General features: G+C 43.7%; 1 protein-coding gene across 3 annotated transcripts in view; it reads left to right on the top strand.

Annotated features, from left to right (window-relative positions):
- The first annotated feature begins 20,608 nt into the window (after window positions 1-20,608).
- The window catches only part of CDK18 (cyclin dependent kinase 18), a 116,796-nt gene continuing 109,669 nt past the window's right edge, over window positions 20,609-27,735 (top strand). Inside the window, exons 1-2 of one of the 3 annotated variants that reach the window (XM_053247031.1) lie at window positions 21,089-21,239; window positions 21,300-21,453. In XM_053247031.1, coding sequence (XP_053103006.1) covers window positions 21,374-21,453 — 80 coding nt within the window. In that variant the 5' untranslated portion in view covers window positions 21,089-21,239; window positions 21,300-21,373. Of the gene's footprint in view, window positions 20,909-21,088; window positions 21,240-21,299; window positions 21,454-27,735 lie in introns of those variants that run through there. The other 2 variants (XM_053247034.1, XM_053247032.1) reach the window with 2 other exon arrangements.

Here is a 27,735-nt window from a genome sequence, read left to right as displayed (position 1 = left end):
TTCAGGATCTTTAGAGAGACACCTTGGAAATTTAGTGCATTAATAAATAGAGATTTAGTAGAGAATAGCATATAAATAGATAAGGTTTTAGTGTATTTAGTAAATCAAATAAAATAATTTAAGTACAGCTGATCAATCCATTAGTCAGTTCAGAACCAGATAAATCATCAAGTACAAATATTTAGTTAGCAGTCATATTAAATAGCAGGGTGGTGCTTAATTTTTAAAAGCTTGTATACTGTGTTTCTTTCCCCCATCAAACCCAAAGCGGTCCACAAGAGCCCTTAAAATGATACAAATCTAAAATGCTTAAACCCAAAACAACTAATCAAATCCCAAAAAAAGTAATAATACAGCACCAAAACAGCACAGCATCACAAAACAGAATAACAAATGTTTTTCTGAGGGCACTTTAATATTATGTATTAGGTTTATATCCTGCCTTTCTTGCAAAAGTTGGAACTCAAGGCAGTTCAACAGCACTGGCCACTTTCTTCAGCAGCAAGAGAACTGTGAACTCTCACGGGATTGCCTCAGCCTCAGTTCTTCATTTGTATCATTGCGAGAATGAGACAGCAGCCATAACATAATACTCCCCAATTGCTTTCCCAATATTGGTTCTTGGGATCTAGTCTTATGATGTGAAAAAGCAATAAACTTGGAGCAAAATGACAAGTGAGTGGCAGCTAGGATTGTCAAGTTTCTTTCTTGCAGGGTTGCTTTGGTTTTTACAGCTGCAGGACAGACAAAAAATGAGAAGTGTTTGTCTTATCCATAGGTCATAACAAAAATTTAAAAGTTAGATCCAATTATGAGCCTTTAAAACCGCATCATAAAAACTTTCAGATGTATCCTTGTCAGTATGCCATGAATAGATTGACACAAATAATAAAACATTTGCTTATCCAAGTGGCAATCTACCAAACATATTACCAAAATAGTCTGGGTGCCAGGAAACCAGTTCAGGAAACTTTTCCCAACATGGAGATGAAAATATAAAAGTGAGAGGAAACATTTCACTATCTCGCAGTCTGACCTATTTCACAGGCATGATGTGATGATGAAATCGGTAGCAGAGAACCATATATGTCAGGGTGTCAGACATGGCCTTTGTGGCTGAGGATGATGGGAGTTGTAGTCCAACTGTTGGAACTGAAGGACTATGTGCTGTCTCTTGTCTCAATGACAGTGGAAGGTGGACTAGTGAGTCAGAGGGCTAGAGGGTCAAGACACTGGTCATCCCTTCTCTACTGCTCTGACACTATCCCTTTGGAATGTAGATTGCTACTCTCAGAGACACTTCCTTCCTGCCTGCCTTGTCACTTCCTCTCTCCCTCTTCTCTTCCTGTTCCTTCTCCATTGCAACATGCAAGCTCCTCTCCCCTGCACCATGTGTGCAGAGATGCAGACTCCATCTGCATCCAGCTAGCTAGCTAGATCAGAGATCCTAACTCCTCACTTTCCTATCTAGAATGGAGTTCTCTAATAAATACCATTTATATTGATTTGAAACTATGAACTGGCTCCAAGTTACTTTACTCTCAGCATACACGCCTGCCTAACTAAATTCCGCTGTGTTGTGCCTCTGTGCACTCTGCTATAATGAAAAAGGGTTTCTCTTACCAGAGAGAGAATTCCCAACACCAGCAACATCTGAGCCCAAGGTTAAGAAACCTTGATCTATGTCATCCACATTTCACTTACACATAAGAAGAACCCTACTGGTTCAGAGCAAAAGTACATCTAGTGAATCCTGTTTCACAGAGTGACCAATCAGATACCCCCAGGAAACCAACAAGCAGGGCTGGGACACAATAACCCTCTCCCACTGTCAGGGGCGTATCTAGGGTGGGGCAGGCAGGGCACGTGCCCCGGGCGCCACTTGAAGGGGGCGCCATTTTCTAAAAAAAAATTTTTTTAATGGCTGCTGAAAACACAATGGCCACTGCACATGCTCAAATGGCCTCTGTGAGGCCCTAGGCCAGGCCAGGCCTTGCAGAGGCCATTTGAGCATGCGCGGTGGCCATTTTGTTTTTAGAGGCCATTTAAAAAAGAATGACCATGACACATGCTAAAATGGTCCCTGCAAGGCCCTAGAAGCCAGCGGGGGGAGGGGGAACCTTTGCAGAACCCCCAAAGCCTTTAGGAAGCCCCCCGAAGGGACTACAAGTATTATTTTTAATTCAATATAATATAAATCACTGTACACATATTCAGTTTGGCAGTATGTACAGAGAATCAGGGCTTGTGAATAATGAGCTGAAGCTTATGAGCTAGGATTGTATTCATTTGCTCTTACTCTGCGTCTTGTGATAAGTGAGTTACTGTAAATGTGATGTCAATAATATTACTATTAATGGTGAGTGTGTCTTTGAATCAGTGTGAAATCCTTAGTATTAAGGCCCACTGGGAGTTTCTTGCTCTCTTTCTCTCATTTTAACTGTCTTTCTGAAATACTAGAATATATTCCAAGCAGTGACACAGTTTACTCTGCATATCCTTAATTATTTTCAGAGTATCTGGGAAAAGTCAAATTCTCCATTTATTTTAAAAACTTATGTAACAGTGATGCTACAATGCATAGTAGAGAATTAGACAGGCACTTCTGTTTAGTTTTCCAAGTACACCTCCACATAGTATTTGGGTATTTCATGAGCCCCATCATATTGAAATTTGTAGTTTCCCAGCATTTTTTGGTCTGGCTACGTCCACTGCTAAATAATTTTTGAAATATTAAATGATTAATGAGCTTGACTTGTATTTTTGATCTGATATTATGGTGAAGTTATCTGAAAGATGGGTGTCAGATGTTTGGACAGGGGGTGCAATTTCAGTGCTTGCGCTAGGCGCTATTTTCCCTAGATACGCCACTGCCCACTGTTATCCACCAGCAATTTGTATTTGGCAACATACTGTATTTACCTGAATCCAAGACTAGGTTTCTTCCAAGTTTTTTAATATTAGAAATCAGGAGGTTGTCTTAAATACAGAGTCCTGTCCCTTTCAAGTAAATGCAGGGATAACCTGTATTTAACCTCTACTTTTTAAAAGGGTTGTCTTAAAATCTGAGTCATCAATACGGTACTGCTTCTGAACATGGAGGTTCCACATAATCATCCTGACTTATAGCCATTGATAGATTGATCTTCTATGATTTTGCCTAAGCCCTTTTGTCCTCGGCAGAATTACAGACTTTCCTGCAACAGAGCCCTACCAGGAAAAAGGTTGGCAACCTGAATGGTAGGCAAGTTGCCTGAATTGGCCCCAGTCCCTGCCCCCGCCCCCAGTACACTTTGCTGCCTGACTGCCACCCAAACATTATGTTTGCCCATGTTATCACCACTTACACATCATGACATTGGCCCTTGAATCCACTGTTTTGTAGGATTGATATTGCGATGTTTGAAAGTGCACTAAGCAATTGAACAGCACAGCACCAGCAATTCACAAATCAAACATCATGAATAATACCCAGAGCAATGTGCATAAACAACTGCTCAGCTTTTCACACTTTTCATAATTCCCAACCCAGGCCTGCTTCCCCCACCCCCCACCCCCAGTGACCTTGTCCCTCCCCCCGCCCCCAGTGACCTTGCTAGAACAGAACTAGTGTGCTCTGGATTTACATTTGAAATTTCAAAAGGCTGTATGGCCAATTTCCAGGTGCAAAAAATGTACTCTTGTTTTATTCAGCTCTTGTTATTGACATTTGTACAATGCTTCCTGATTTCACAATTCAGAAATTGACAATGAACAACACATGTGTGCACATGTAATTATTATTATTTTATTCTTATTTATTACATTTATATCCCACTCTTCCTCTGAGGAGCTCAGAGTACATGGTTATTTTTATCCTCACAGCAACCCTGTGAGGTAGGTTAGGCTGAGAGATACATGACTGGCCCAGAGTCACCCAATGAGTTTCATGGTTGAATGGGGATTTGAACTTAGGTCCTCCCGGCCCTAGTCCAACACTATTTGAAGGGAGTTCTGCCAGTCAGTGTTTGGAATAAGGCAAGTCTGATACCCCATGCCTCCCTACCTTGGGAGGCTGTAGCTCAGCGATTGCATGCAGAAAGTCCCTAGCATCTTCAGGTAGGGCTGAGAAAGACTCTTCACTGAAACCTTGGAGAGTTGCTGCCAGCCAGTGTAGACAACATTGAGCTAGAGGGACCCAGGGTCTGACTCAGTATAAGGCACCTTCCTCTGTTTCTATTACTATTGTTATTTCTACTTAATAAATATGCATAAAAATGTGGCCATCAGGATTGTTCAGAATTAACATGGTCTCTACCCAGAGACCTGTATTCAGAGTAATCAAAAGTGAAGCAAAAAGAAGAGGCTTGATAATATTACAAAGACAGGAGTAGATCTGATTGATAACAGCCAATTCAGAAAATGAGAAGCAACAAAGGATCATCTGCAGCATCTTGTAATGACTCCTTTTCCAATACAATGCCAGTTTCTAATATTTCTCCCCAAGGGCATCTCTGAACAGCCCATGCTTTCTGGAAGAGCCAGCAGGATCCTTTGGTCCTCTCTTACCTAGCATCCTTTCCAACCAAATTATAGGCTATAGCTGCAGCCAGGGGCGATTACCATAACTTATTTATTATAATCAACATGATGAGCCAACAAACAGCTCCTGTGACACAGTCAGTAAATTTATATCTGAGCTCATTAATGACTTGTAAAATTATTTCCTTCACCACACGGGATCAGTCCTGGTTAGGAAGGTACATGAGCTTCTGTGATTATGAAAATCTACTGCAGGTTGTATCCTAAGTGCTGATAGCGTGACTGCATGAGCAGAAGTTCCACTCATGCAAGGAAGGGGGTGATTTCCTCCCTTCCTGCTGCAATCTCCTGTGCCACGTAGTAATATAGGAAGCTGTCTTATACCGAGTCAGACCATTGGTCCCTCTAGTTCAATATTGTCTACAACTCTACACTGACTGGTGGCATCTCCCCAGAGTTTCAGACAAGTTTTCCCCAGCCCTACCTAGAGATGTTGGGGATTGAACATGGGATATTATGCAAATAAAGCAGATGCTGTACCGCTAAGCTAGAGCCCCATCCCTATGTCATCCTGTCCCAGAAGGCCACCCAACTCAGGAACAGATTGTGGGGAGCACAGGAGGCTGCAAAAGGAAGGGAAGATCAGCAAAAATCATCCAACTATCTTATGTAATTAGAACTTCTTCCACTGATACAATGAACACTTAGGATACAACAAGGGGCAACTGGTGGTTCCTGGGACTGGGGGGGCAGGTGTTGGGTGGAGCCACAGGTAGTGAGAGGTGGCGCCAATTGTGGGCAGCTGCGAAGGCAGAGCCAGGACTAAGTGGGTGCCTTAGCAATAACTGGCAAAGTACAGATTTGTAGCTAACAAGTGGGATCAAAATACAAACACACACACAAGCACACAAATCTCAATTGCTCATCAGCAGAGATACAGAGAAATATGGAAAACATCAGTTGCTTTTTAGTGCTTAATAGGACTACAGTAGTGTGTAGATTTATATCTAACATGACAGAATCAAAACACAAGCGTACACACACAGAAGAAAAGAACTGTGCAAGCCACAAGTAAAGCGCAGACCAGCTACAAAAGGCTGCTTCTGTGGAGAGCAAAGGCATTCTGAAGTCACCTGGGCAGCTCTGCCTGCCTGATTATTTCAAAAATGAATACTACTACTAATAAATAATAACAACAACTACAACAAAGAGAACTCTGAGCAGAGCAGTACAGTGGTTAGTGTGCTGGACTAGTCTGGGGAAATCCAAGTTCAAATCTCCATTTTGCCATGAAACTCACTGGGTGTCTCTGGGATAGTCACTTATCTCTCACATAACCTTCCTCATGGGCTGTTGGGAGGATAAATGTAATCATGTGTACCACTCTGGGCTTCTTGGAGGAGGCACAGATTATACACATAAAAGTAAATAAATCTATATAAGTCACAGTTAAAGCAGAGACAAACAACAAAAGTGGAGAACAAATGCATGCTGAAGTTACAATGGCAAATCTGCCTGCCTATTTTAAAAATGCATACATAAATAAGAGAAAGATAATAGGTTTTTCAATGATGCTTGCTGCAGCTATGAACCATGTCCAATAAATTAGCGGACACCATGGGAGGCAAAGATGCATGAGGACACCCTCTCCCTGCTCCATGCCTGCTGAACAGCTGGGTGCCACTCTCTGCCTACCTTGGGTGCCCACCACTTAGCCTGCGTGTCCAGCCTAGCAAGCTGGTTTTTTAGCCTACTTCCCAGTAGGCTTATGAGATCACCCAGCATTTTGTGTGTGTGTGTCCGTCCGTGTCTCCCCCCCCCCCCCCCATCAACTTCACAATGCCTGGACCAATATGAATCAAATTGGGTAGAGTTGCAGGAACACATAGGGACACCTCAACGGCATAGTTTGTGATTATGTCATCCACCCTGATCCAAGATGGCGGACGCATACATTTTTGAGGCGCAAGTGGGCTAACTTGTGAACTGCTTAACCAATCTGAACCAAATTTCCTAAAGTTGCAGGGACACATAGGGATGCCCAAATGGCATAGTGAGTGATGATGTGATCCTCTCCAATTCAAGATGGCGCCCATGTGAACATCTGAGGTGCAAGAGAGATAATTTGTGGATTGTCTAACCAACTTAAACCAAATTATGTACAGTGGCAGTGAGTGACACACTCAGTGGCATAATTTGTGATTGTGTCATCCACCCCAATACAAGATGGCAGATGCATACACTTTTGAGATGGAAGTGGACTAACTTGTGAACTGCTTAACCAATCTGAACCAAATTTCCTAAAGTTGCAGGGACACATAGGGATGCCCAAATGGCATAGTGAGTGATGATGTGATCCTCTCCAATTCAAGATGGCGCCCATGTGAACATCTGAGGTGCAAGAGAGATAATTTGTGGATTGTCTAACCAACTTAAACCAAATTATGTACAGTGGCAGTGAGTGACACACTCAGTGGCATAATTTGTGATTGTGTCATCCACCCCAATACAAGATGGCAGATGCATACACTTTTGAGATGGAAGTGGACTAACTTGTGAACTGCTTAACCGATTTGAACCAAATTTGCTACAGCTGCAGGGACACATAAGTATGCTGAAATGGCATGCTGTGTGATGATGTCATCCTCTCCAATTCAAGATGGCAGCTACGTGAATATCTGAGGTGCAAGCGTGCTAATTTGTGGACTGCCTAACCTATTTAAACCAAATTACTTACCTTTGCAGTGAGTGACACACAGGGACACCTCAACAGCATAGTTTGTGATGATGTCATCCACACCAATCCAAGATGGTGGACATGTGAACTTTTGAGGTGCAAGTATACTAACTTGAGGACTCTTTAACCGATTTGAACCAAATTTGATACAGTTGTAGTGAGTGACACATAGGGACACCTCAACAGCATAGTTTGTGATGATGCCATCCACCCTGATACATGATGATGGACACGTAAACTTTTGAGGTGCAAGTGGGCTAACTTTTGAACTGCTTAACCAATTTGAACCAAATTTCCCATAGTGGTAGGGACACATAGAGATGCCCAAATTTGGTTCAAATCCGCATGGTGTGTGATGATGTTATCCACTCCGATTCAAGATGGCAGCCACGTGAACATCCGAGGTGCAAGTGGGCTAACTTGTGAACTGCTTAACTGATCTGAATCAAATTTGCTACAGCTGTATTAACCAATTTGAATCAAATTTGCTACATAGGGATACCTCAATAGGCTTGTGCATTTCGATTCGGGCACAAATCGATTTGTGCCCGAAAATGGCAATTTCGGATGATTTGTCTACAAATTGAAACCAGAATTAGACCTCTGATAATTTTTGTTTACAAACCGAAATAAGCTCCTCGGATCGAAGTCTGTGTACTTCAGAAAACACTCCTTGGAGCTCCATTTGCATTTCAGCATTGCATTTTGTCCTGTTGATCTCTCCACTCAGCAACTGAGTGTTTGTCAAAAGGATTAGCAATTAGCATAGCAGAAGATAAGATATGCAAAAAGGGGCACATCTTCTTTGTAGACATTTCCTTGGCCATAAATGATTTAGTTGAGAATGTGCTGTATTGTATTTCAATTGTGTACTAAGAATGCAGTGATTAACCTGAAGAGTAGCCAATACAGTGCCAACTTCAAGTAACAATATCCAGAGCTTCTACTCTGTCTGGAGCTAGCAAAAGCCCTCCCCACCCCTTTTCTCTCTCTGCTTCTCCTGTATTTTCAGCCTTTTAAAAAAAGGGGTATGTGAACGTGATTATTTACTTTTATTTATACTTTAAATAGACTTTTATACTGCATTCCAGTTTTTCATGTTTTTAGAAAGCTAGGCTTGGGAGAGAAGGGGATTATATCTACTTTTATGTGTAAAACATATTTCATCCATGCTTGTATGCCAGCCTGCCTGCACAGCAGCCTCTACTTGTTGAATTCCCCCAGACTTTTTAAATGTTTATTGTTGAGTTTATATTTATATATTTATATTTATATGATTGTCTCTGCTGCTGCTCTTTGTACTTTGTATTTATTGTTCTTATACTTGTGTCTTAAATTTCTTTAATCAGATTTGTCTCATATTTTTAGCTTAATATTTTAACTGTATCATATTTATAATCTTGTTTTTAAATTTTGCTGTAAACCGCCTTGGGGTTGTTTTAATGAAAGGTGGTATATAATTTAACAATAAATAAATAATATCTCACATTTCCTTAATGATTTATTGTGCCATAACACATTGTACTTGTACTTATCATTCATTATATCCTGCCTTTCCTTAGATACAATCCTGAGGCGTTATTGCTTTCAAGGCTGTGTTTCAAGGCTGTGTCTTTTGGCCCACCAGAGAAGATAAGAGCCTTGCTCTTCTACAAATTATTCATTTAAAAAAAAAATTAGCTTGGGAGAGAGGGGGATTCTATTTAATTTTGGTATTTGAACATAATATTTCTTTCTTCCTGGCCTGCACTGCAAGCAAGCCTCCTGCCTCCTGTAGCAGCCTCTCCATATGGGAGAAGGGAAAGAAAGGGAAATGTGCAAAGGGGTGATTTTTAAGAAATTGCTGGAGACTGTCTTTGGGGTAGATTTGGGGCAGAACAGTGGGTTGGGTGGAAGTGCCCAAAGGGGTGCCTGCCACAACCTAGACTTCAGCAATGGAATTACTGAATTCCATTTGGCATGGAATTGGCCAAAGGGCTGGTTTTTAAGTAATTGCTGAAGTCTGCATGTCTTTGTGGCAGATTTGGGGCAGAAAGAGGTCTGCTGGGGCAAAACAGTGGGTTAGGTGGAAGTGCCCCAAGGGGTGCCTCCCACAACCCCGACTCCCATGGAATTGGCCTAAGGACTGCTTTCTTAGGAATTGTCGGAGTGTCTTTGGGGCAGATTTGGGGCAGAAAGGGGTCTGCTGGGGCAGAACAGTGGGTTGGGTGGAAATACCCCAAGGGGTGCCTCCCACAACCCCGACTCCCATGGAATTAGCCTAAGGATTGCTTTCTTAGGAATTGTCGAAGCTGGAGTGTCTTTGGGGCAGATTTGGGGCAGAAAGGGGTCTGCTGGGGCAAAACAGTGGGTTGGGTGGAAGTGCCCCAAGGGATGCATGCCACAACTCCGACTCCCATGGAATTGGCCTAAGGGCTGCTTTCTTAGGAATTGTCGGAGTGTCTTTGGGGCAGATTTGGGGCAGAAAGAGGTCTGCTGGGGCAAAACAGTGGGTTGGGAGGAAGTGCCCCAAGGGGTGCCTGCCACCACCCAGATTTCAAAGGAATTGATCAAAGGGTTGATTTTTTGTGTGTGTGATTTGAGGAAGTTTGAGTGTCTTTAAGCTTTCCCCCCATAGGGAATAATGGTGGTTTCAGAAGCCCCATAACTGCACTTGGGGGGCAGTGGTGTGGTGCTGAGCAAGTGGTGGTGTAGTGCACAGAGGGTGCCAACCACCTCCCTGGATTGCTAACCCATTGGGGTACTGGACTTTGTTGTTTCTGAGGTGTTGAGTTTATATTCTCTGGTAGCAAATGATATTTTTAATGAAAAACCATGAATCCACTCTCATATGCTACCAGAGAATCTACTCTCAGAACACCTCTAGAACAACAAAACCTTGCACTTCATGGGTTGGCAACCCATGTGGGTGGTTGGCACCCTATGTGCACAACACCACCACTTGCTCTGGGCCACCCCAGTGCCCCTCCAGTGGAGTTATGGGACTACAGAAACCTCCATTATACCCTATGAGGAAAATCTGAAAGATGCGTAACTTCATTAATTCTTTAAAAATCAGCCCTTTGCCAAATTCCTCTGAAAAAATTGTGGTAGCTTCCTTGTACCAACTGGGCGCTACCACCAACCACACTCCACTCTGGGCCACCCCTTTCCCCGTTGTGTGAAGCTATACTTTTCCTGAAACCTCCATTATACCCTTTGGGGAAAATCTGAAAGATGTGCAAACTTCAAAAATTCACCAAAAATTAGCCATTTGCCCAATTCCTTTGAAATTTTTGTGGTAGCTTCCACTCATTGGGCACTATAACCCCCACCCACTCTTTTGGCCATGTGACCCATTTTTAATCCAATTAATTTGGATTCGGATTAATTTGGATACAAAACAAAACTGGGGTGATTCAGAAAGCTTAATTTCGGACAAAATACAAAATGGGGTTGATTCGGATTTGGTACAAATCAAAACAGAAAAAATACAAAATGCGCAACCCTTTACCTCAGCGGCACAGATTGTGACAATGCCATCCAACCCAGTTCAAGATGGTGGACATGTAAACATTTGAGGTGCAGGTGGGTAACTTGTGAACCGCCTAGCTGATTTGAACCAAATTTGCTACAGCTGTAGAGACACATAGGGACACCTCAACAGTGTAGATTGTGACAATGTCATCCAACCCAATTCAAGATGGTGGACACATAAACCTTTGAGGCGCAAGTGCACTAACTTGTGGACAGTCTAAATGATTTGAACCAAATTTGCTACAGCTGTATGGACACATAGAGATGTCCCAATGCTGTAGTTTTTGATGATGTCATCCACCTTGAACCAAGATGGTGTACGTGTGAACTTTTGAGGTGCAAAGGCACTAACTTGAGGACGTCTAACCCATTTGAACCAAATTTGATACAGCTGTAGTGAGTGACACACAGGGACACCTCAGTGGTATAGTTTGTAATAATGTCATCCACCCTGATCCAAAATGGTGGATGCATGAACATTTAAAGTGCATGAGCTCTAACTTGTGAACCTCAATTTGAACCAAATTTAGTCCAGTTGTAGAGACAGTGAAAGGAAAGTAAGCTGATTAGTTCTTATTAGAAAAATTTGTTGTAGAGATCACTTCCTTAATCCTCACCCAATGAACCATTATCCCCCAGATAGCATATTAATGTTATAGATACTGGCCACAATCCAGAGAAAAGCCTGGTTAGCTCTCTGCATAGCAATTAGATTTTCAAAATTATTTTCCTTCCAACAGAATCAATTCCTTCTCTACATACACTACACCCACATGGAAAGCCACTTCTGCGATTATTTGAAAAGCGGTTTGGACCATGCATATGCTCTAAAAGATCTTTCTGGATTTTTGTGCCAGTTTCTAATCTAATCAACCCATTTGCTGTTCCTTCCAATGTTTTATGGCATGTCATTTTGGGAATGGGCCATAATGCTTTGCATACAGATCAGATCAGGGCAACAGAGAGAAAGTAGAAGTTGCATTCTTCCCCTCCAAACAAACACAAAAAAGAACTTAAAAAGATCAGACTTTCCAACAGCCAGCCAGCCTACCTGCGCTCTAATCAAAATGGTGATGGATTATTCTGAGTAGCTAAAAGAAAAAGACTTCCTCACCCTCTGGGCACTCTGATTAATTGCCTGAGGAGTCAGTCAGCCTAGTCCCTCTCTGCTTGGCTTATAGGACCACCCACTTTGCAAAACAGAAGTGAGCATGCTTATTGGCTCCTTTCTTATTAATATTTTAAAAGATCTGGGAGCTTTTGATTTGTTCTTTGAAGTTAGTGCTACCATCGTCCACCTCACAACTCCTAAAGCAGCAGCAAGCTGCAAGCAGTAGCAGGAGGGAACAACAGAGGGAAGCAGTAGGTGATCAAAATGGAGGCAGAGACAACAGAGTTGTCTGAAAAAATTAAGTTGAGCTCTAGGGGTGTGTGAGCCAGCACGGGTTGCACTGGGCTCGACATCAAGCCAGCTCGGCTCGATGGGTTGGGCGTCAAACCAGGTCCGGTTCAACTTGAGCTGGCTCAGAATTCTACTGTTAAAGAGGAATCCAGTAAAAGGCGGGCAGAGGTGCTCTCCTAAACGTAGATGGGATGGGATGGGAGTAAGAAATAACCTTAAAAGTGCCTGCAACAGCCACGGGGTGGGGGGGGGAGTGGGGGTAGCTCCCCATATCCCGACAGCCTCCCCGAGCAGGCAGGGCTGTTTCATGCAGCTGCACAGGAGTAGGGGTCATTAAAATGGCCTCCATGCATGTGCAGAGACCATTTTAACGACCTACACACCTGCACAGAAGCCTGAACCAGGCCCAAACTGGCCCTGCCTACTCAGGGGAAGGCCGGTGGGGGGAGCTACCAGTGCTACTACCCTCCCCTGTGGTCGGCGGCAGCACTTTTAAATTAATTTCTTACTTACCTCCCGCCCCATCTACCTTTAGGAGATCCCCCCCTCCCCTCTTGCCCTTTACTGGTGAAAGGGGAAACCTCACCGGACTCCCCTTTACCAGTATAAATCTGAGCTCTTTCGAACCGGCTCAGTTTGAACTCGAACTGAGTCCAGTTTGATGGTTCACAGAACCGGACTGGGCCGGCTCGAATCCCGTTTGGATTTAAGCTGAACCGGCTTTGCTGGTTTTGTGCACATCCCTAGTGAGCACTGCCCACTTTGCACATAGATAAGATCCGCCCCTGGATACAACCCAATGTCAGTCTTTGTCCAGATTCCACTTACGGTCAGGGGCAGCTTCTGGCACTAATTTTCTAGACATACGTTGCTTTATTTATAGCTTTTAACCCCATCTTTTGATTTTAAAAGCCCTCAAGGTGGCTTGAAAAACAGAATTTTAAGATCTGTATTTTGAAGAACTTTTCAACATCACATAGGAAAGTTTAACTGCATGTCTGTTTCACAGTGAAGATTCAGATTTGGCCCAATTAGCTTTTGGAGGAACCTGACTCATTTTGCATCCAAGCTTGCATGTAAACATCTTCACATGCATACTGCTCAACCTATATGTCCATGTAGAAGTTGCAGCCCTTCCATGAGGCAGGGAGAGGTAGAAGCCTCGGGTATGGGTACAAAGAGGGGCACCAACCCACAGGCCCCACTGCACTTCCTTACCCCACTGAAACATGCTGTTCATTTCCCCCCTTCTTGCCCCATTGGGGTAAGCCTGCCTCCTTTCCCTCTCTCCTAAAGTGAGTTTGGTGACATAGTCTGAGAATGTTCACATGCTGCCTCTGCTGCCTTAGCAGCATTGTCTGAGAATGCTGAACATTCACCCGCAGATGGGGGCAGGGGGGTGTCGTATTGTCTCTTGCCTCAAGTAGCAAAATGTCTTTGACCCTGCCACCTAGTTCAGTTTTATGCTTTTGACAGGGGCCAATTCCACATGCTTCATGGACTGTGCATGAGAAACAGGCAGTGAAAAACTGAGCAATCCATCTCTTTCAGTTCCATCAGCAGTGTGCTCCAAGCTAAGCAATCACATCCTCTGTTGGACTCGGTTGATAATGATAGCTACTGAAGAACAGCAATGAGTTACGCAAGTAATTTGTGCAATTTGCCTTCTAGCTCAAACACTTTTGTGTCTTTTAGTAGCACCCAATTACTTTTTCTTCCAAAGCAAAATTGGTGGTGATGGAGGGTGGGGCAGATTCAAGTACAAAAATACAATATTTGGCTTAGTTGGAGGAAAAGGCACTAGTTCAGATTTTTCATAGATTTAATCCTTCTTGTACATCAACACAGTAACTTATTCTAATTAATATAATCATTTCTTGCATCATTCTCATTTACCTGCCCCAGGATCCTCATGGCGTTCCATATGTTACTCACAAAGAACTCTAGGTTTTCTATTCCCTGTCCCTACTTTGGTCACATTTGGGGTTTTTTAAAATCTTCTTAGGTTGTCCTCAGATTAGAAATGAACATGGGATGAATTATTTAAATTCCAATGACAGCTGGGATGGAGTTTAAAATGCAGGGGTTTGTTTTTTTAAAGATAATTTCAAACAGATGATGTTCACATTTTCAGTTTGTCTGATGTTTTTCTCTGGATATCTATTTTGGTGAAAGAGAGAGAGAGCGAGAGAGAGTGAAATACAATGGAGCAAAAAAATAAAACCCAACAGCAACCGTACTGCAGAAAAACAGTGAACCAGTTACAAATAATAGGCTCATAATATTATTGCTGAAAATGGAAATTGGATTATTGGAGGAGTTCCTAACAGGGGTAATAGTACAACTAGGGGTACTTGATGGGCTCCCAGGACCCTCAGGACCCTACTACGCCCTCATGTTGTAGGTGTGCTTATGGTTCCCATCTGAGGACTGCTGGCTTGAAGCCAAAGCATCCTCAGCTGATGTGTCTGCTGCAGAAGGGGAGGGAGGAGGTGAGGACCCTCCTCCTCTTGATTGGCTGGATACATACTGAAGCTTAGTGTTCTCCTCCCCTCAGCCTGACAAGCTTCAGAAAATTAGCACTGATTTTGTCCCATTATGGGACACTAAACGTGTCCTATTAATTTCAGTAAAACTGCTTATGACTAACAATGTGACTGTGAGCTGTGACTGTGGGGGTGGTGGAGATCAGGTGCTTTAAAAGGAGGAAGGTAGGTCTTATCTACCCCTCCCTTACTCCTCCGCCACCACCCCTGCTGCCACACCACAGCGCTGTCCGTATTAAACAGCTGTGGTGTCTGCTAAAAAACCTATTTTTCGAAAGGTTCGGAACCCCTGGATTATTGGATGTCAATGCAGGGCTGTCATCGCATGCTGTAATACCCTCTTCCCCAAGGACTTTCACTGTGCCCTTAACCATCCACCAGTGGTGAATGGCATCAGTAAGGAAGCCCAGTTTTTCTGAAATGATGGGGTAGATTGGGCCTCATCCAGACCTGCTATATTTATTTATAGTAGCTGGGCCGGGCGCAGAGGTTCTTCGCCTCTACCCGGCCCACCCACTGCCACTTTTCCTCCCCACCACCCAGCAAACCCGGCTTTCTGGCTGGCCAGTAGGCTGCTTCCCCCCCCCCCCGCCACACGTGCTTTCTGTTGGGCCGCTGGCCCGGCCTGCTTCCTCTCCTCCCACCCACTTCTTGCCCCCACCCTGAGCTTCCTGGCTGGTGGGCTGTTCAGCCGGCTTCTTCTTCTTCTTCCCGCGGGTTGGGCCGGCCCGCTGCTGCCTTCTCCTCCCACTGCTGCCTCCTGTTCCCGCCAGCTGGTCCAGCTGCCATCCCTATTTCCATCGCTAATCCTATCCAGCAGCTGCTTGAGAACTCTCGTGAGAGCTGCCACACATGGGATTAGTGACGGGTACACCTAGGAGAAATAAATATAGAGATATTTATATATCATATATTTAAATCTATATCTATACCATTTTTCCTCAAATGTTCAAGGTGGCTGACAAGCCGTTAAAAACAAATTAATGCAATACCCAGATAAACAAAAACAATATCAAAAGGGCATTTGGAAAAGGCAGAGAAAAACAAAATCCTCACAGCAGAGACAGCAAAACAGAACCATAAAGTCATCAACAGGGCATCTGTCTCTTCAGGTTGGCTTTTAAGAACTTATTCCCTGTCTACCCTCCACAGAATTCAAGACTCCTTACAGAAATTAATACACTACAACAAAACACAGCAAACCTAAAAATAGTATCAGCAGCACACAAAATAATTATCTAAAAAGCAGCAGAAATCAAACAAGAATTAGGTTGCAGTGTCTTTCTCTGTTGCTTGAAGACAGACAAAGGGAGGAGTGTCTGAATCTCAGGAGGAAGTGAGTTCCAGAGGGCAGGGAGAACCCACACAGGCATCAACACCACCAACCAAACCTCATATAGCAGGACACAGAGGAGAGGCTGTAGCTCAGTGGGTCTCAGGTTTAATTCCTGGCATCCCCAGATAAGGCTGGGAAAGACGCCTTAAAAAGCCACGGCCGGCAGTGGAGCAGCCCAAGACATTTTTGCTGTCTGAGATGAAGGACAATATGATGCCGCTCTCGCTAGCAGGTGGGTGCTCAGCAGGCCATGCTACCGACGCAGTGGTGACACAGAAGCACTCTCCGGCTATGCCACCAAGCCAGAGAGCAGCAGCAGAGGTATTCCTAGTTCAGGCCTAGAGGGGGAAGAAGAGGTGTGTCCAGGGTGGTGGCAATAGATTATTTATTATGGGCCCAAGAACCAGAATCATTCAGCAACTGCTGCTGCGTTCTCTGCCTATACAGCCTGAAGGATGCCCCAATCATCAAACTCACTATATTACATGCAACCAAGCCAGAAACCTTGGGTTTGCATTAGTCCTATCCAGTGTTCCCTCTGGCAGGGATTCCCAGATATTGTTGACTACAACTCCCATAATCCCCAAGCAAAGGCTATCATAGCTAGGGATGCTGGGAGTTGTAGTCAACAACATCTGGGACTCCTTGTTAGAGGGAACACTGGTCCTATCCATAGACTCCTCTCATAACTGGGGAGCCTGCCACCAATGTGACTACATGAATTTCCAGCTCCCGGGCTATTCTAGCTCAATGTTATCCTGCCCCAGTAATATTACAGTTGTCTGTTTCTTGCACACAACCCACACTTACCCTGCCCATAGCAGGCAAAATTTTCCATTAGAAACAATGGGGATAAAGCATTTGAATACCCTTGGCTTAGCCTGGAATTCTCAGGTTAATTCTCAGGTAAATTCTCATTTAGGCTATACAGCAGGCCTGCTCAACTTAGGTCCCCCAGCTGTTTTTGAACTACAACTCCCATCATCCCCAGCCTCAGTGGCCAGTAGCCAGGGATTATGGGAATTGTAGGCCAACATCTGCAGGAGGGCCTAAGTTGAGCAGCACTACTATACAGCAACTTCGACTGCCATGGCAATTTTGGGGGCACACAATGAATCAGAGTTACTTCAGTTTGAATTGTGCCAAAAGATAAGCAAAGTTTGCTTTAGGCTACTTTCACTTCCAGTTACAACAGTATTCCCAAGTGTCAGCATAAGTCCCCCAAGACTGACATTGATAACCAAGCCAGAAGCACTATCAGCAACCAACAGATCCATATCAGTTCTTTTGCCTTTCATTAGCCAAAAATATATTGGTAGGTCAGGGTTAGAAGTCAAGTAGTACATAACCTGTTTCTTGATTGTACTTTGTTTATATTAGTTTCCCCTTTCTTTATTTCTCCCTAACGAACAATTCTGTGCAACCTGAAAGCTTGTTAGCTTTACCCACACAGTTTAATAAAAATCATTAAATGGCCATCTTGGATTTTATGCTTGGTTGGAAAAGTCTTTTTATTTCTAGCAGGGCTCCACAACAGCCGGATGCCAAGCAAAAAATCAGCAGATGAAGCTTTTGAAAACATGGAGATGAAGTGATGGAGAAAGTATTATATTTTGAATTTCTGTATTGGTCGGTTTGGAACTGTGCAACCAGCACGTTAAAACCTGTGAGGGAGGAGTATAGGCAAATACCCTGGCATGCCATCATCCAATTGTGCAGGTGGATGGTTCATTTGAGTCAGTATGCATGTACTGAGGAGCAGTTTGGAGGAACTGCCCTCCTGCCCCAGTTAAATGATGGCACAGTGGGCAGGGGAAGGGAGGCACATGCACCCATGCATTTTGGGATGGGCTAGTCCAAAATGGCCCATAGTCATGTAACTATTTAAGATATTTCAAGGTATGGCCCTGCTAACTGAGAAAAGAAGCATGTTTTAAACTGGTGATTATCTTATATTTAGCAAGGGGAGAACAGAACAACTGGGCTGGCCCTGTCCAATTTCAGCACAGCAGCACTTCCCCACTGGCTGTTGCTGGTGTCTATCTATATATGACTGTGAGCCTTTGGGGACAGGGAAATTTTATTCTTTTTAAAGAAGATTTTTATTGTTATTATTCTTTTATTTATTCTGCTGTGTAAACTGCTTTATGAACTTTGGTTGGAAAGTAGTATATACATATTTGTAGTAGTGGATGTGTTTATGCAACCATTCAACTATTTCTCAAGGTGGTTCACAGGTAAAAGCATAGAACCATCTTCTTCATGTAGCTGTTGAAAATATGTATGTATGTATGTATGCATGTATTATTAAAACTTTTATACCGCCCTTCCAAAAGGCTCACAGTATGGCAGCCCTGTCAGGAAAACTATATGGCAAACCAGTGCTTAGTTCTATCCATGACTAAAAATGAAAGCATTGGGGATTACTGCTTTTTAGTCTACTTTCCAGTAGGCTTATGAGATCACCTGGCATTCCGTGTGTGTGTCTCTTGTGTGTGTGTCCTTGTATAGACTTTGCAATGCCTGGACCAATATGATCCACATTTTCTACAGCTGTAGGGATACATATGGACACCTCAACAGCATAGTTTGTGATTATGTCATCCACCCCAATTCAAGATGGCGGACACATAGACGTTTGAGGTGCAAGTGGGCTAACTTGTGGGCTATCTAATCAATTTGAACCAAATTTGGTACAGTTGTAGTGAGTGACACATAGGGACACCTCAACTGTGACACATAGGGACACCTCAAGTTCGTAATGATGTCATCCACCCCAGTCCAAGATGGTGGACATGTAAATGTTTGAGCAGGACTGTCCTTAGAGAGGGGCCTGGGACGGTCGCCTTTCTTGCCATGCCCTAAGGACAGCCCTGCGGTTGAGGCGCAAGAGGGCTAACTTGTGGACTGTCTAACCATTTTGAACTAAATTGGGTACAATTGTAGTGAATGACACACAGGGCCACCTCAGTGGCATAGTTTGTGATGATGTTATCCACCCCAGTTCAAGATGGCGGACATGTGAACATTTGAGGCACAATTGGGCTAACTTGTGAACCACCTGATTTGAACCAAATCTGCTACAGGTGTAGAGACACACAGGGATGGCTCAAGGACATAGTTTGTAATGATGTCATCCACCCTGATTCGAGATAGCAGACATGTGAACATTTGAGGAGCAAGTGGGAACTGATTTGGACCAAATTTGGTACAGTTGTAGGGACATATAGGGACACTTCAAACACATAGTTTGTGATGATGTCATCCATCCCAATTCAAGATGGCGGACACATGAATGCTTGAGGCACAAGTGGGCTAACTTGTAAACTGCCTAACTGATTTGGAACAAATTTAGTCCATTTGTAGGGATGGTGAAAGGAAAATAGGCAGATTAGTTCTTACTAGAACAACTTGTTATAACTGTAATTGTATTAAAACAGGATGAGTAAAGCTGCAACTTATAGTTATAACTGTTATTGTCCATATAAGGTATAACCAAACAAGTTTCTTGATGGCTGAATAAGGTATCTGCAGCTATAGAAGGGCAATTCGCATGTGATGACCGTCTACTCAAACAAGTTGCTGGTTTTTTCCACCCTGACAGGGTTCCTGTAACTCTTACTGTTGTGCAGCAGGCAGCAATGCAACTGGGGCAGCTTCCCCCATCACTGCATATACCACTGCAGGGAGAAGGTATACAAAAATCCCTGCTAGATCAAACCAACCACTTCCTGTTTTCCACACTGACCGGCCAGAAGCTTCCAAGAAGCCATAAGCAGAGCATGAAGACCACATATTTCTCCTACTTGCTACTTGCCCCACAACAACAGAAAAAGAAAACTCCTTGAACCTGGAGGTTCCACTAGCGTATAGTCTTCCTGCAGCAATTCGTCCAATCCCATTTGGAAGTAATCGAGGCCAATTGCCCAGCACCCCTTCTTTCTTGTGGCAATGAATCCCATATACAGTGGTCCCTCGACTTACAAACTACTCGACATAAGTATTTTTCGAGTTACAAACGGCAGTTTTAGATCCGGTTTTAGATGCGTTTTTTTCGACTTACAAATTTTTAGATGGGGTTTCCTCGACTTACAAATTTTTAGATGGGGTTTCCTCGACTTACAAATTTTACATGCGGTTTCCTTGACTTGCCTGCCTGTTTACTGCCTGTTTATTCTTGAAAAGAAATGTTCCTGTGCAGTTTGCAAGCCTTACTGGGGGTCTGGGTCTTTTTTCTAGGCTCCGGAATGCATTAATCCGTTCCCAATGCATTCCTATGGGAAACCGCTTTTCGACTTACGAATTTTTCGACTTACAAATGTGCATTCGGAACGGATTAATTTCGTAAGTAGAGGGACCACTGTATAGTCCTTAAGAGCCGCACCTGTTGAATTAACTGTCTTAAAGTTTCTCATTTCTCATCGTTCCGCAGAAAGGTGGCCACCCGAAAGCCAGGGGATCCCCCAGAGGCTCCTGCGCCGGCAAAGACCCTCCTTCCCTCCTGCCTCCGCACAGATGTCACCGAGCGACGGGGAGGTGGAGCCAGCGCAGCACGAAGGCCTTCCAGCCCTCCGCAGGAGGATTTTTTTCGCCCTCCGTGGCTCCGCCCTCTCGCGAGCTCCTGCTGCCTCAGGTTGTTGCTGGAAACCAGAAGCCTCCTGCTCTGCTCGCTCTCTTTCAGCCCAGCCGGGGAGAGCAGGGAATCCCAGCCGGGAGGCGGGACGCGGAGGAGCGAGAGGAGCCCAGGCGCGGTGGAAGGGGGCTTAGTTTGCAGGACCGAAGCAAAAGAAGGAAGAAGAAGGCAAAGCGTGAGCGAGCGAGTGCGAGTCTCTTTCTCCGCCGCCAGCCCGGTGAGTGAGCGCGACTGGCTCTTACCATGTAAACAGAGCAAAGGTGCAGGGAGGCTGCTGGGAGGAAGGGACGGGGGTCCCGGAACAATCGCCGTCTCTCTTTCAGGGCCCTCCTCCTCCTCCTCTAATGAATCTCGGCTCCAGCAGCGTCCTCCTTATCGGCCAGGGGTGCCATTTCTGCTGGGCGTGTGTGTTTGCAGGAAAGAAAGTTAAGACCTGGGGGTGGGGGGAGGTTCATGGTAAATCGGCTTTGGGATGGATGTAGCAGCAGCAGCAAAAACAAAACCAAGTCCGTGTGATCTGGAGCTCCTGGCGATCCGTGGAGTTTCTGGCAGAAAGAGCGGATGAGGTGGTTAACCTGTCTGGGCTGCTTCTTCAGACTGTAGGTGAGGGCTTCCATGGTGGAATACTTTTCTACAGAGGAGAGAAATATTTCTACATGCAGAAAACTAGGGTGTCGGGGAGATGAAGCGACAGCCCATCTCTCCTGACATCTCATTTTCTGTGTGCAAAGAGTTTTGTATGGAGAAGGAGCATTCAGGCATGTGAGTTTCTACCTACAGTCTGATGTGGTATAGTCCAGGCACAGGTTGACCACCGCTTTTGCAGTTTGGGGGAAGTAGGCCATGTATGCGGTTTAGTGTTAGACACCCTCTGGCTTATATGCAATCTTGAGCATCTAGGATGCCCTCTGATCACTTGGACTTAATGAGGTTGTACATTATGTAACATGGAAAGTCTCTCTTCTTCCTCATTTTCCCCTGTGGAACTTTTTACTTTTATCTGGCCAGAATTTTGGCCTTTTCTGAGAAGCTTGCAAGGAGGAGAAATGAATGGCAGACCCTGTGCTTTGGACAGCTGATAATGTTTTGAAACTACTCTTAAGAGCCTCAATTTCTCTGTGCCCTCTGACACAGTTTGCATGCCCAAGGAGGGTTAATCTGCATAATTCTTTGATTGTACAGTATTTGGGATCTCTCTGGCATCTCCATAGCTTAACGTGTTTTTCTGAGTGCATTGAGAAACTATCTAAAATGTTTCAGGGACATAGTTGTCTTCCAATCCATAGAGTTAAGAGGCTCCCTAAACAAGATGAGTTAATGTGTATGGCTGGAACCGCCTTGCTAGACAACAGTTTGTGCCAGGGATGTTTAAACTCACTCTTCTTTCTAGGAAAACAAAAGGGAGAGTGAATGTTGCAGATGGGTAAGCACAATAGTGGCGTTAATTGTGAAAAGGAAGACTTAGTACCCTCAAGCCTCAGACTGCTGGCGCTGATTTTTAATTTGTAGTTTCTGGAAGGCAAGTGAGTTGAAGGCAAGTGACATGCTTTTTGGAGGTGATGAAACTGTTACTATAAGGATGATGTGTTCTAATAAATTTGAAGAGAAGAGTGTATTTGTAGGGAAGGCAATGGCCTTTTTCAGTGGCAACATAATAAAGGCATGTTGAAAAAGCAGACTGGAGGCTGAATAGGAAATATATTAAAATGGGATCTTCTCTCTTCATATTCACATTGTTCTGAGCAGTTATCTTTTCTGAGATGTTTATTTTTAAAGTTGTGACTATTAAAGAAAATATTTGCAGTAAACATTAGCACATGTTATGGTGTGGTGTTTGTTCTTTTTAAGAACATACATTTTTCTTTAGGTGGAAATGGAGATTAAGAAGCGAGTTATGCCAATACATAGTTGGGAATAGTTTCACACTGGAATAACTTTAGAGTTCATGTGAACATACTTGGTAAAAAGTGAAGAGTTTCAAGTCTGGCTATAACACTTGTTCACCATTATTGCTGTGCACTGTAGGTCAGGCCTGTACAACGTAAGGCCCAGAGGCCAGATTTGGCTCACTGGGACTTCTTTTGCTGGCCCAAAGGCAGGAATATCCTGCAGCAACAGCACCCCTGAAAGTCAGAGGGTCACTTTCTGGTTCCAGTCCCTCTTCTCCAAGGGGGCTGTTTTCTGTCCTCTCTGAAACTGCATTAAAACACCAGCCTGTGAATGTTACTAAGAAATATGCCCAGTGTCCCCAGTGATGTTTACTTCTAGGTAAGCATGCCTAGGATTGCAGCCTGAAAGCAATAGCAATTTAGGGAGAGGAGAGGACTTGATATTTCTTTGGGGCTGGTGTGGACTCCAGGTGCCCCAGTGGATTGCACAGGGACAGGTCCTATTTTTTGGCCACTGTCCTTAGTTCAAACTATGGGTCCTTGGACAAGGGGAACATATCCACAAATAACTAGTAATTGCTTTCATTTGTATTTTTAATAATTGATTTTAATCTACTTTAGCCCCCAAATACGTTGTGGTTGGTTCTGGCCCACCTGGTCATCTGAGTTGTGTACCCCGGTATAGGTTGTTTAAAATACTAGTCTCTCTAATTCTCCCAAAGCCCTTTCACACATCATAGCAAGCCCTGAAACAGGAAGTGAGTGAGCAAAAACGGGTATTTCCTCGGATATTCTATGAAGCAATGATCTTTCTCTTTCCTTGCTTGTTGCCACAAGAACACACGTGGTTTTGTGTTTTGATTATGTTTTGTTGACTGTTCTGAGCACAAAGAATGGGGAAATGGTCAATATCTTATAAATTGTTCTATAAGGAGGTGGGAATGCTGCATTTTGTGTCTGTGAGGAAGATACTTGAGCCTCGCTAACCCTGAAAAAACAAGAACCTCTGGCTTGTGTTAGAAAATACTAGAGGAATGTTCTCAATCAAGACTCACTGATGCAAAGGTTGTTCCCTCAGGACAGATATCCTGAGTTGTTGCCCAGAGATAATAGCCCTTGTCTACACAAACAAGGTTGTTTTGGGCATATTGCCATACCTTTTCATTTGACTCGTTCACATGCCACTGTTTTGTCATGGCATCTTTAGCTGTACCCTTCACTGATAACTCTGCTTACATGATCACTTATTTGCAGAAGAAAAATCTTGTGATGGATTATGGACTATCTCTTCAACTTCAGATTCACCTTTTGAGCATGTGCAGTGGTGCAGCAAGGAAATGCTTGACCAACAAGCAGAAGGTTGCCAGTTAGAATCCCCACTGGTATGTTTCCCAGACCATGGGAAACACCTATATAGGGCACCAGTGATATAGGAAGATGCTGAAAGGCCATCATCTCGGAGGAGGCAATGGTAAACATTCCCTGTATTCTACCAAAGAAAACCACAGGGCTCTGTGGGTGCCAGGAGTTGAAATCGACTTGACGGCACACTTTACCTTAGTAAACAGTCCGGGGGCCGTTATCCCAGGGTAACTGATCCTATGGGCTGTTATTGCAGCCAGATGCTTTCACGGGCACACTTACTTGAACAATAGCCTATTTCTGATTATTTGTTAAAGAGGCGCTTGCTCTATAAAAATTTCTCTTCCTGCGTATTCAAAAGCAAGAGAAGGGTGAATTGGGGACCTATCACTGTAGATATTCTTGGGTTCTCCCAGATAGACATATTGGGTAGGAATGCAAATGATTCCAGTTAAAAGCCCCGAGAGAGAGAGTCTGTTCATCTCAATATGTCCAGAGTTGGACTTTAATGCATACTATAACAGCAGTCAGCCATGCTCTAGCTCATCCTCTATTCAGATAAGTTTGAAAGCTTACTCTGGGGGCTACTGTGCTATTTGTGCAACATCCAGTTAAAGATGGCTGCCTTACATTAACAACACTGTGGTTGCACATTGAGTGATTTAGAATGCAGCAGCCATTCTTGCTGCTATGAAGCATTTGGATTGTTTACTTTTCAGTGCATATTTGATTGGTTAAGTTTTATAGCAACCATTGGCCACAAGTGAGTTCAGGGCCCCCTTATTTTAGCTAGTAAGGTAGCCCTTGTGTTGTAAATTATTTATTACATTTTTATACTGCCCTGTCTAAAAGGCTCTGGGCAGTGCACAGGGACAAAGCAAAACCCGCTAGTCCATCATTTAAAAACAATCAATACAAAACCGAATAAACAGTTAAAAACCATTAAACAACTAAAAATGTTTAAAGACCATTTTAAAACCCTGAAAGGCCAAACCAAACAAATAGGCTTTAAGGGCTCTCTTGAAGGCCAGCAATGAACCCAAGCTACAGATTTCTGCTGGCAATGCATTCCACAGCCCAGGAGCAGCTACAGAGAAGGCCTGGTTCTGAGTTGTCACCAGACGAACTTCCTCAGATGACCTTAACATGTGGTGGGGACAAATTGCAAAGAATGATTACTATAGAAACAAGAAGTTATTAGCTTGTGGTCCATTGGGTAGGTCCAGGCAGTTGTGTAAAATCTTGCTACACTGAATATAATTTGCTTCCTGGTAAGCCAAAATAAAGTTCTATCCTAAGTAAAGTAAAGTGTTGTTAAGTTGATTTCGACTCCTGGCACCCACAGAGCCCTGTGGTTTTCTTTGGTAGAATACAGGAGGGTTTACCATTGTCTCCTCCCACGCAATATGAGATGATGCCTTCCAGCATCTTCCTATATTGCTGCTGCCCAATATAGTACCAGCGGGGATTCTAACTGGCAACCTTTTGCTTGTTAGTCAAGCATCTCCCCGCTGCTTAAGGTGATTCTATCCTAAGTACATATGCTTAATCGAACTTCTACTGAAGCTTTATGAAAACTGAGTGGGGGTTAACTGGAAGATTTGGAGGGGGGTGTCCATAGAAGCAAAAAGGATAAGAACCCCTGGCAGCGACTTCTCCAAGGTTGCTGGCAGGAATCTCTCTCAGCCCTATCTTGGAGAAGCCAAGGAGGGAACCTGAAACCTTTTACTCTTCCCAGATTGTCTCCATCCCCTGAGGGGAATATCTTACAGTGCTCACACTTCTGGTCTCCCATTCATATGCAACCAGGGTGGACCCTGCTTGGCTAAGGGGACAAGTCATGCTTGCTACCACAAGACCAGGTCTCCTCACATATTATATTGCTTTAATACCATTATAAGGGCAGAGAGTCCTGAGACATGAGGGCGTGCCTTAGGTTACAAGTGGAGCTTCAGCAAAGAGGTGGAAATCAAACTCTGACCTTTTCATTCTTAGGTCAGTGTCTTTTCTTCCAAATATTTTTCTCTTTAATTTCTGTCAGTGGATTGAGACAGACTTCCTTCCTCCCTTCTATGAAATACCCTAACTAACATTTATGTGTTTGTATCTCCACATGGGAGAATCCTTTTTGAGCCCCTTGAGTGTAAGTGTTATAACCCAAGAATCCTGTGGCACCTTAAAGATTAATTTTTTTAACATAAACCATTGTGTAATACAACCTCCATCAGATGTAACCTGATGGGCTCTACTCCTCAAAAGCTTATGTCAAAATAATTGTGTTAGTCTTAAAGGTGCTATGGGACTCTCTATTGCTTTTGCTACAACAGAGTAGCAGGGCTACCCTTCTGGAAGCTGTTATGACCCATGTGTGGAGTTTGGCTTTATAGCTTTAGCTGTAAAACCTGTGCTTGTGGTTTGATATATTTGCATGAAGAGTTAACTTTGAGCTTTTGCCCCATCAGTCATCATGTTGCCTTCCTGAAGAAAGACAAATCTTATTCAGGACTCCGACTCTGTGAAAAGAGACACATGCCCTCTGGCTTTATTACAAATCTTGGGCTTTGGCCAGTTTAAAGGCAAGATTTCCTGAAGTTCTCTAAGATTTCCGTTGAGCAGAATATCCCCACCATGGCCAAACTCATTCTCCATGTGCAGTGACCAAATTGTTCATAATAACCAATGCTTGAATTATGTGCCCCCCCGGGCGGGGGGGGGGGAGAGTGGGGCTACAGGCCATGCACTCTTTTTCCTCCTTCAGTACTTAGTGCTCACAAACCTATCTGAGGTTTCGGAAGCAGCCCCTACTGTACAGATGGTGAGAGATTGTCACAGGAAGGTTATGTGAATCCTCAGGTCTGCCTAGGGAATTTGTAGCAGGAAAAAATGGGAATCTTAGCTGTGTAGTCCGCAGGAGTGAACACGCTATCCTTAGTTTAGTGTAGTGGGCAATGCTGTTTTTTAAGTATTTCTTTCATATCTATTCAGTACAAAAGAAGAAAAATCTATTTATTTCAAAGTGTTCTTCAGGCTGGTTTTTTGTTTGGGTTTTTTTTTTGTGGGGGGGTACATGGATTCCAATCTGCCCCCTCCTTCCCTCCAAATAATGTGTTGTGCCCTTTTTGCAAAGGGAAATGAAAAACAGAAAACTGCCTGTTAACTGCTGTGGATGAAAGTGCCTAGATCTCAATCCTGCAAGCAATTAGGCTCTGCAGAACTATCAATAATCAGATGCAGCATATCTTTTAAATTCCAGGCAAGATTCCTTTTGAGGTAATATTTTTCCTTGCAGTGTCTCTTGTGTCTTCAACTTGTGCAACCCACAGCCTTAGCTCAGGGCAGGCTATTTTCGCTGGAGTGTGAGATCTGCAAAAATAAAGGCTTCTATTATAGCATCCAGAGGCCTCATCCGAGATGTTTTTCTTGTGATATCTCATACAGTACTTGTATTGGAGATCTGCCTTTTGAATGCCTAGTGGTTTTAAGCCCAGACACCATCCACGTGCCTCATGCTGCCAATGGTGACAACTCTTTTCCATATAAAGGTGAAACTCGGAAAATTAGAATATCGTGCAAAAGTCCATTAATTTCAGTAATGCAAATTAAAAGGTGAAACTGATATATGAAACAGACGCATTACATGCAAAGCGAGATAAGTCAAGCTTTAATTTGTTATAATTGTGATGATCATGGCGTACAGCTCATGAAAACCCCAAATCCACAATCCCAGAAAATTAGAATATTACATGGAACCAAGAAGACAAGGATTGTAGAATAGAACAATATCGGACCTCTG

Source organism: Hemicordylus capensis, chromosome 4 (genome assembly GCF_027244095.1).
Source record: "Hemicordylus capensis ecotype Gifberg chromosome 4, rHemCap1.1.pri, whole genome shotgun sequence".
In the NCBI taxonomy this organism is placed as follows: domain Eukaryota; kingdom Metazoa; phylum Chordata; class Lepidosauria; order Squamata; family Cordylidae; genus Hemicordylus; species Hemicordylus capensis.
This window is presented reverse-complemented; position numbering and strand designations above follow the sequence as displayed.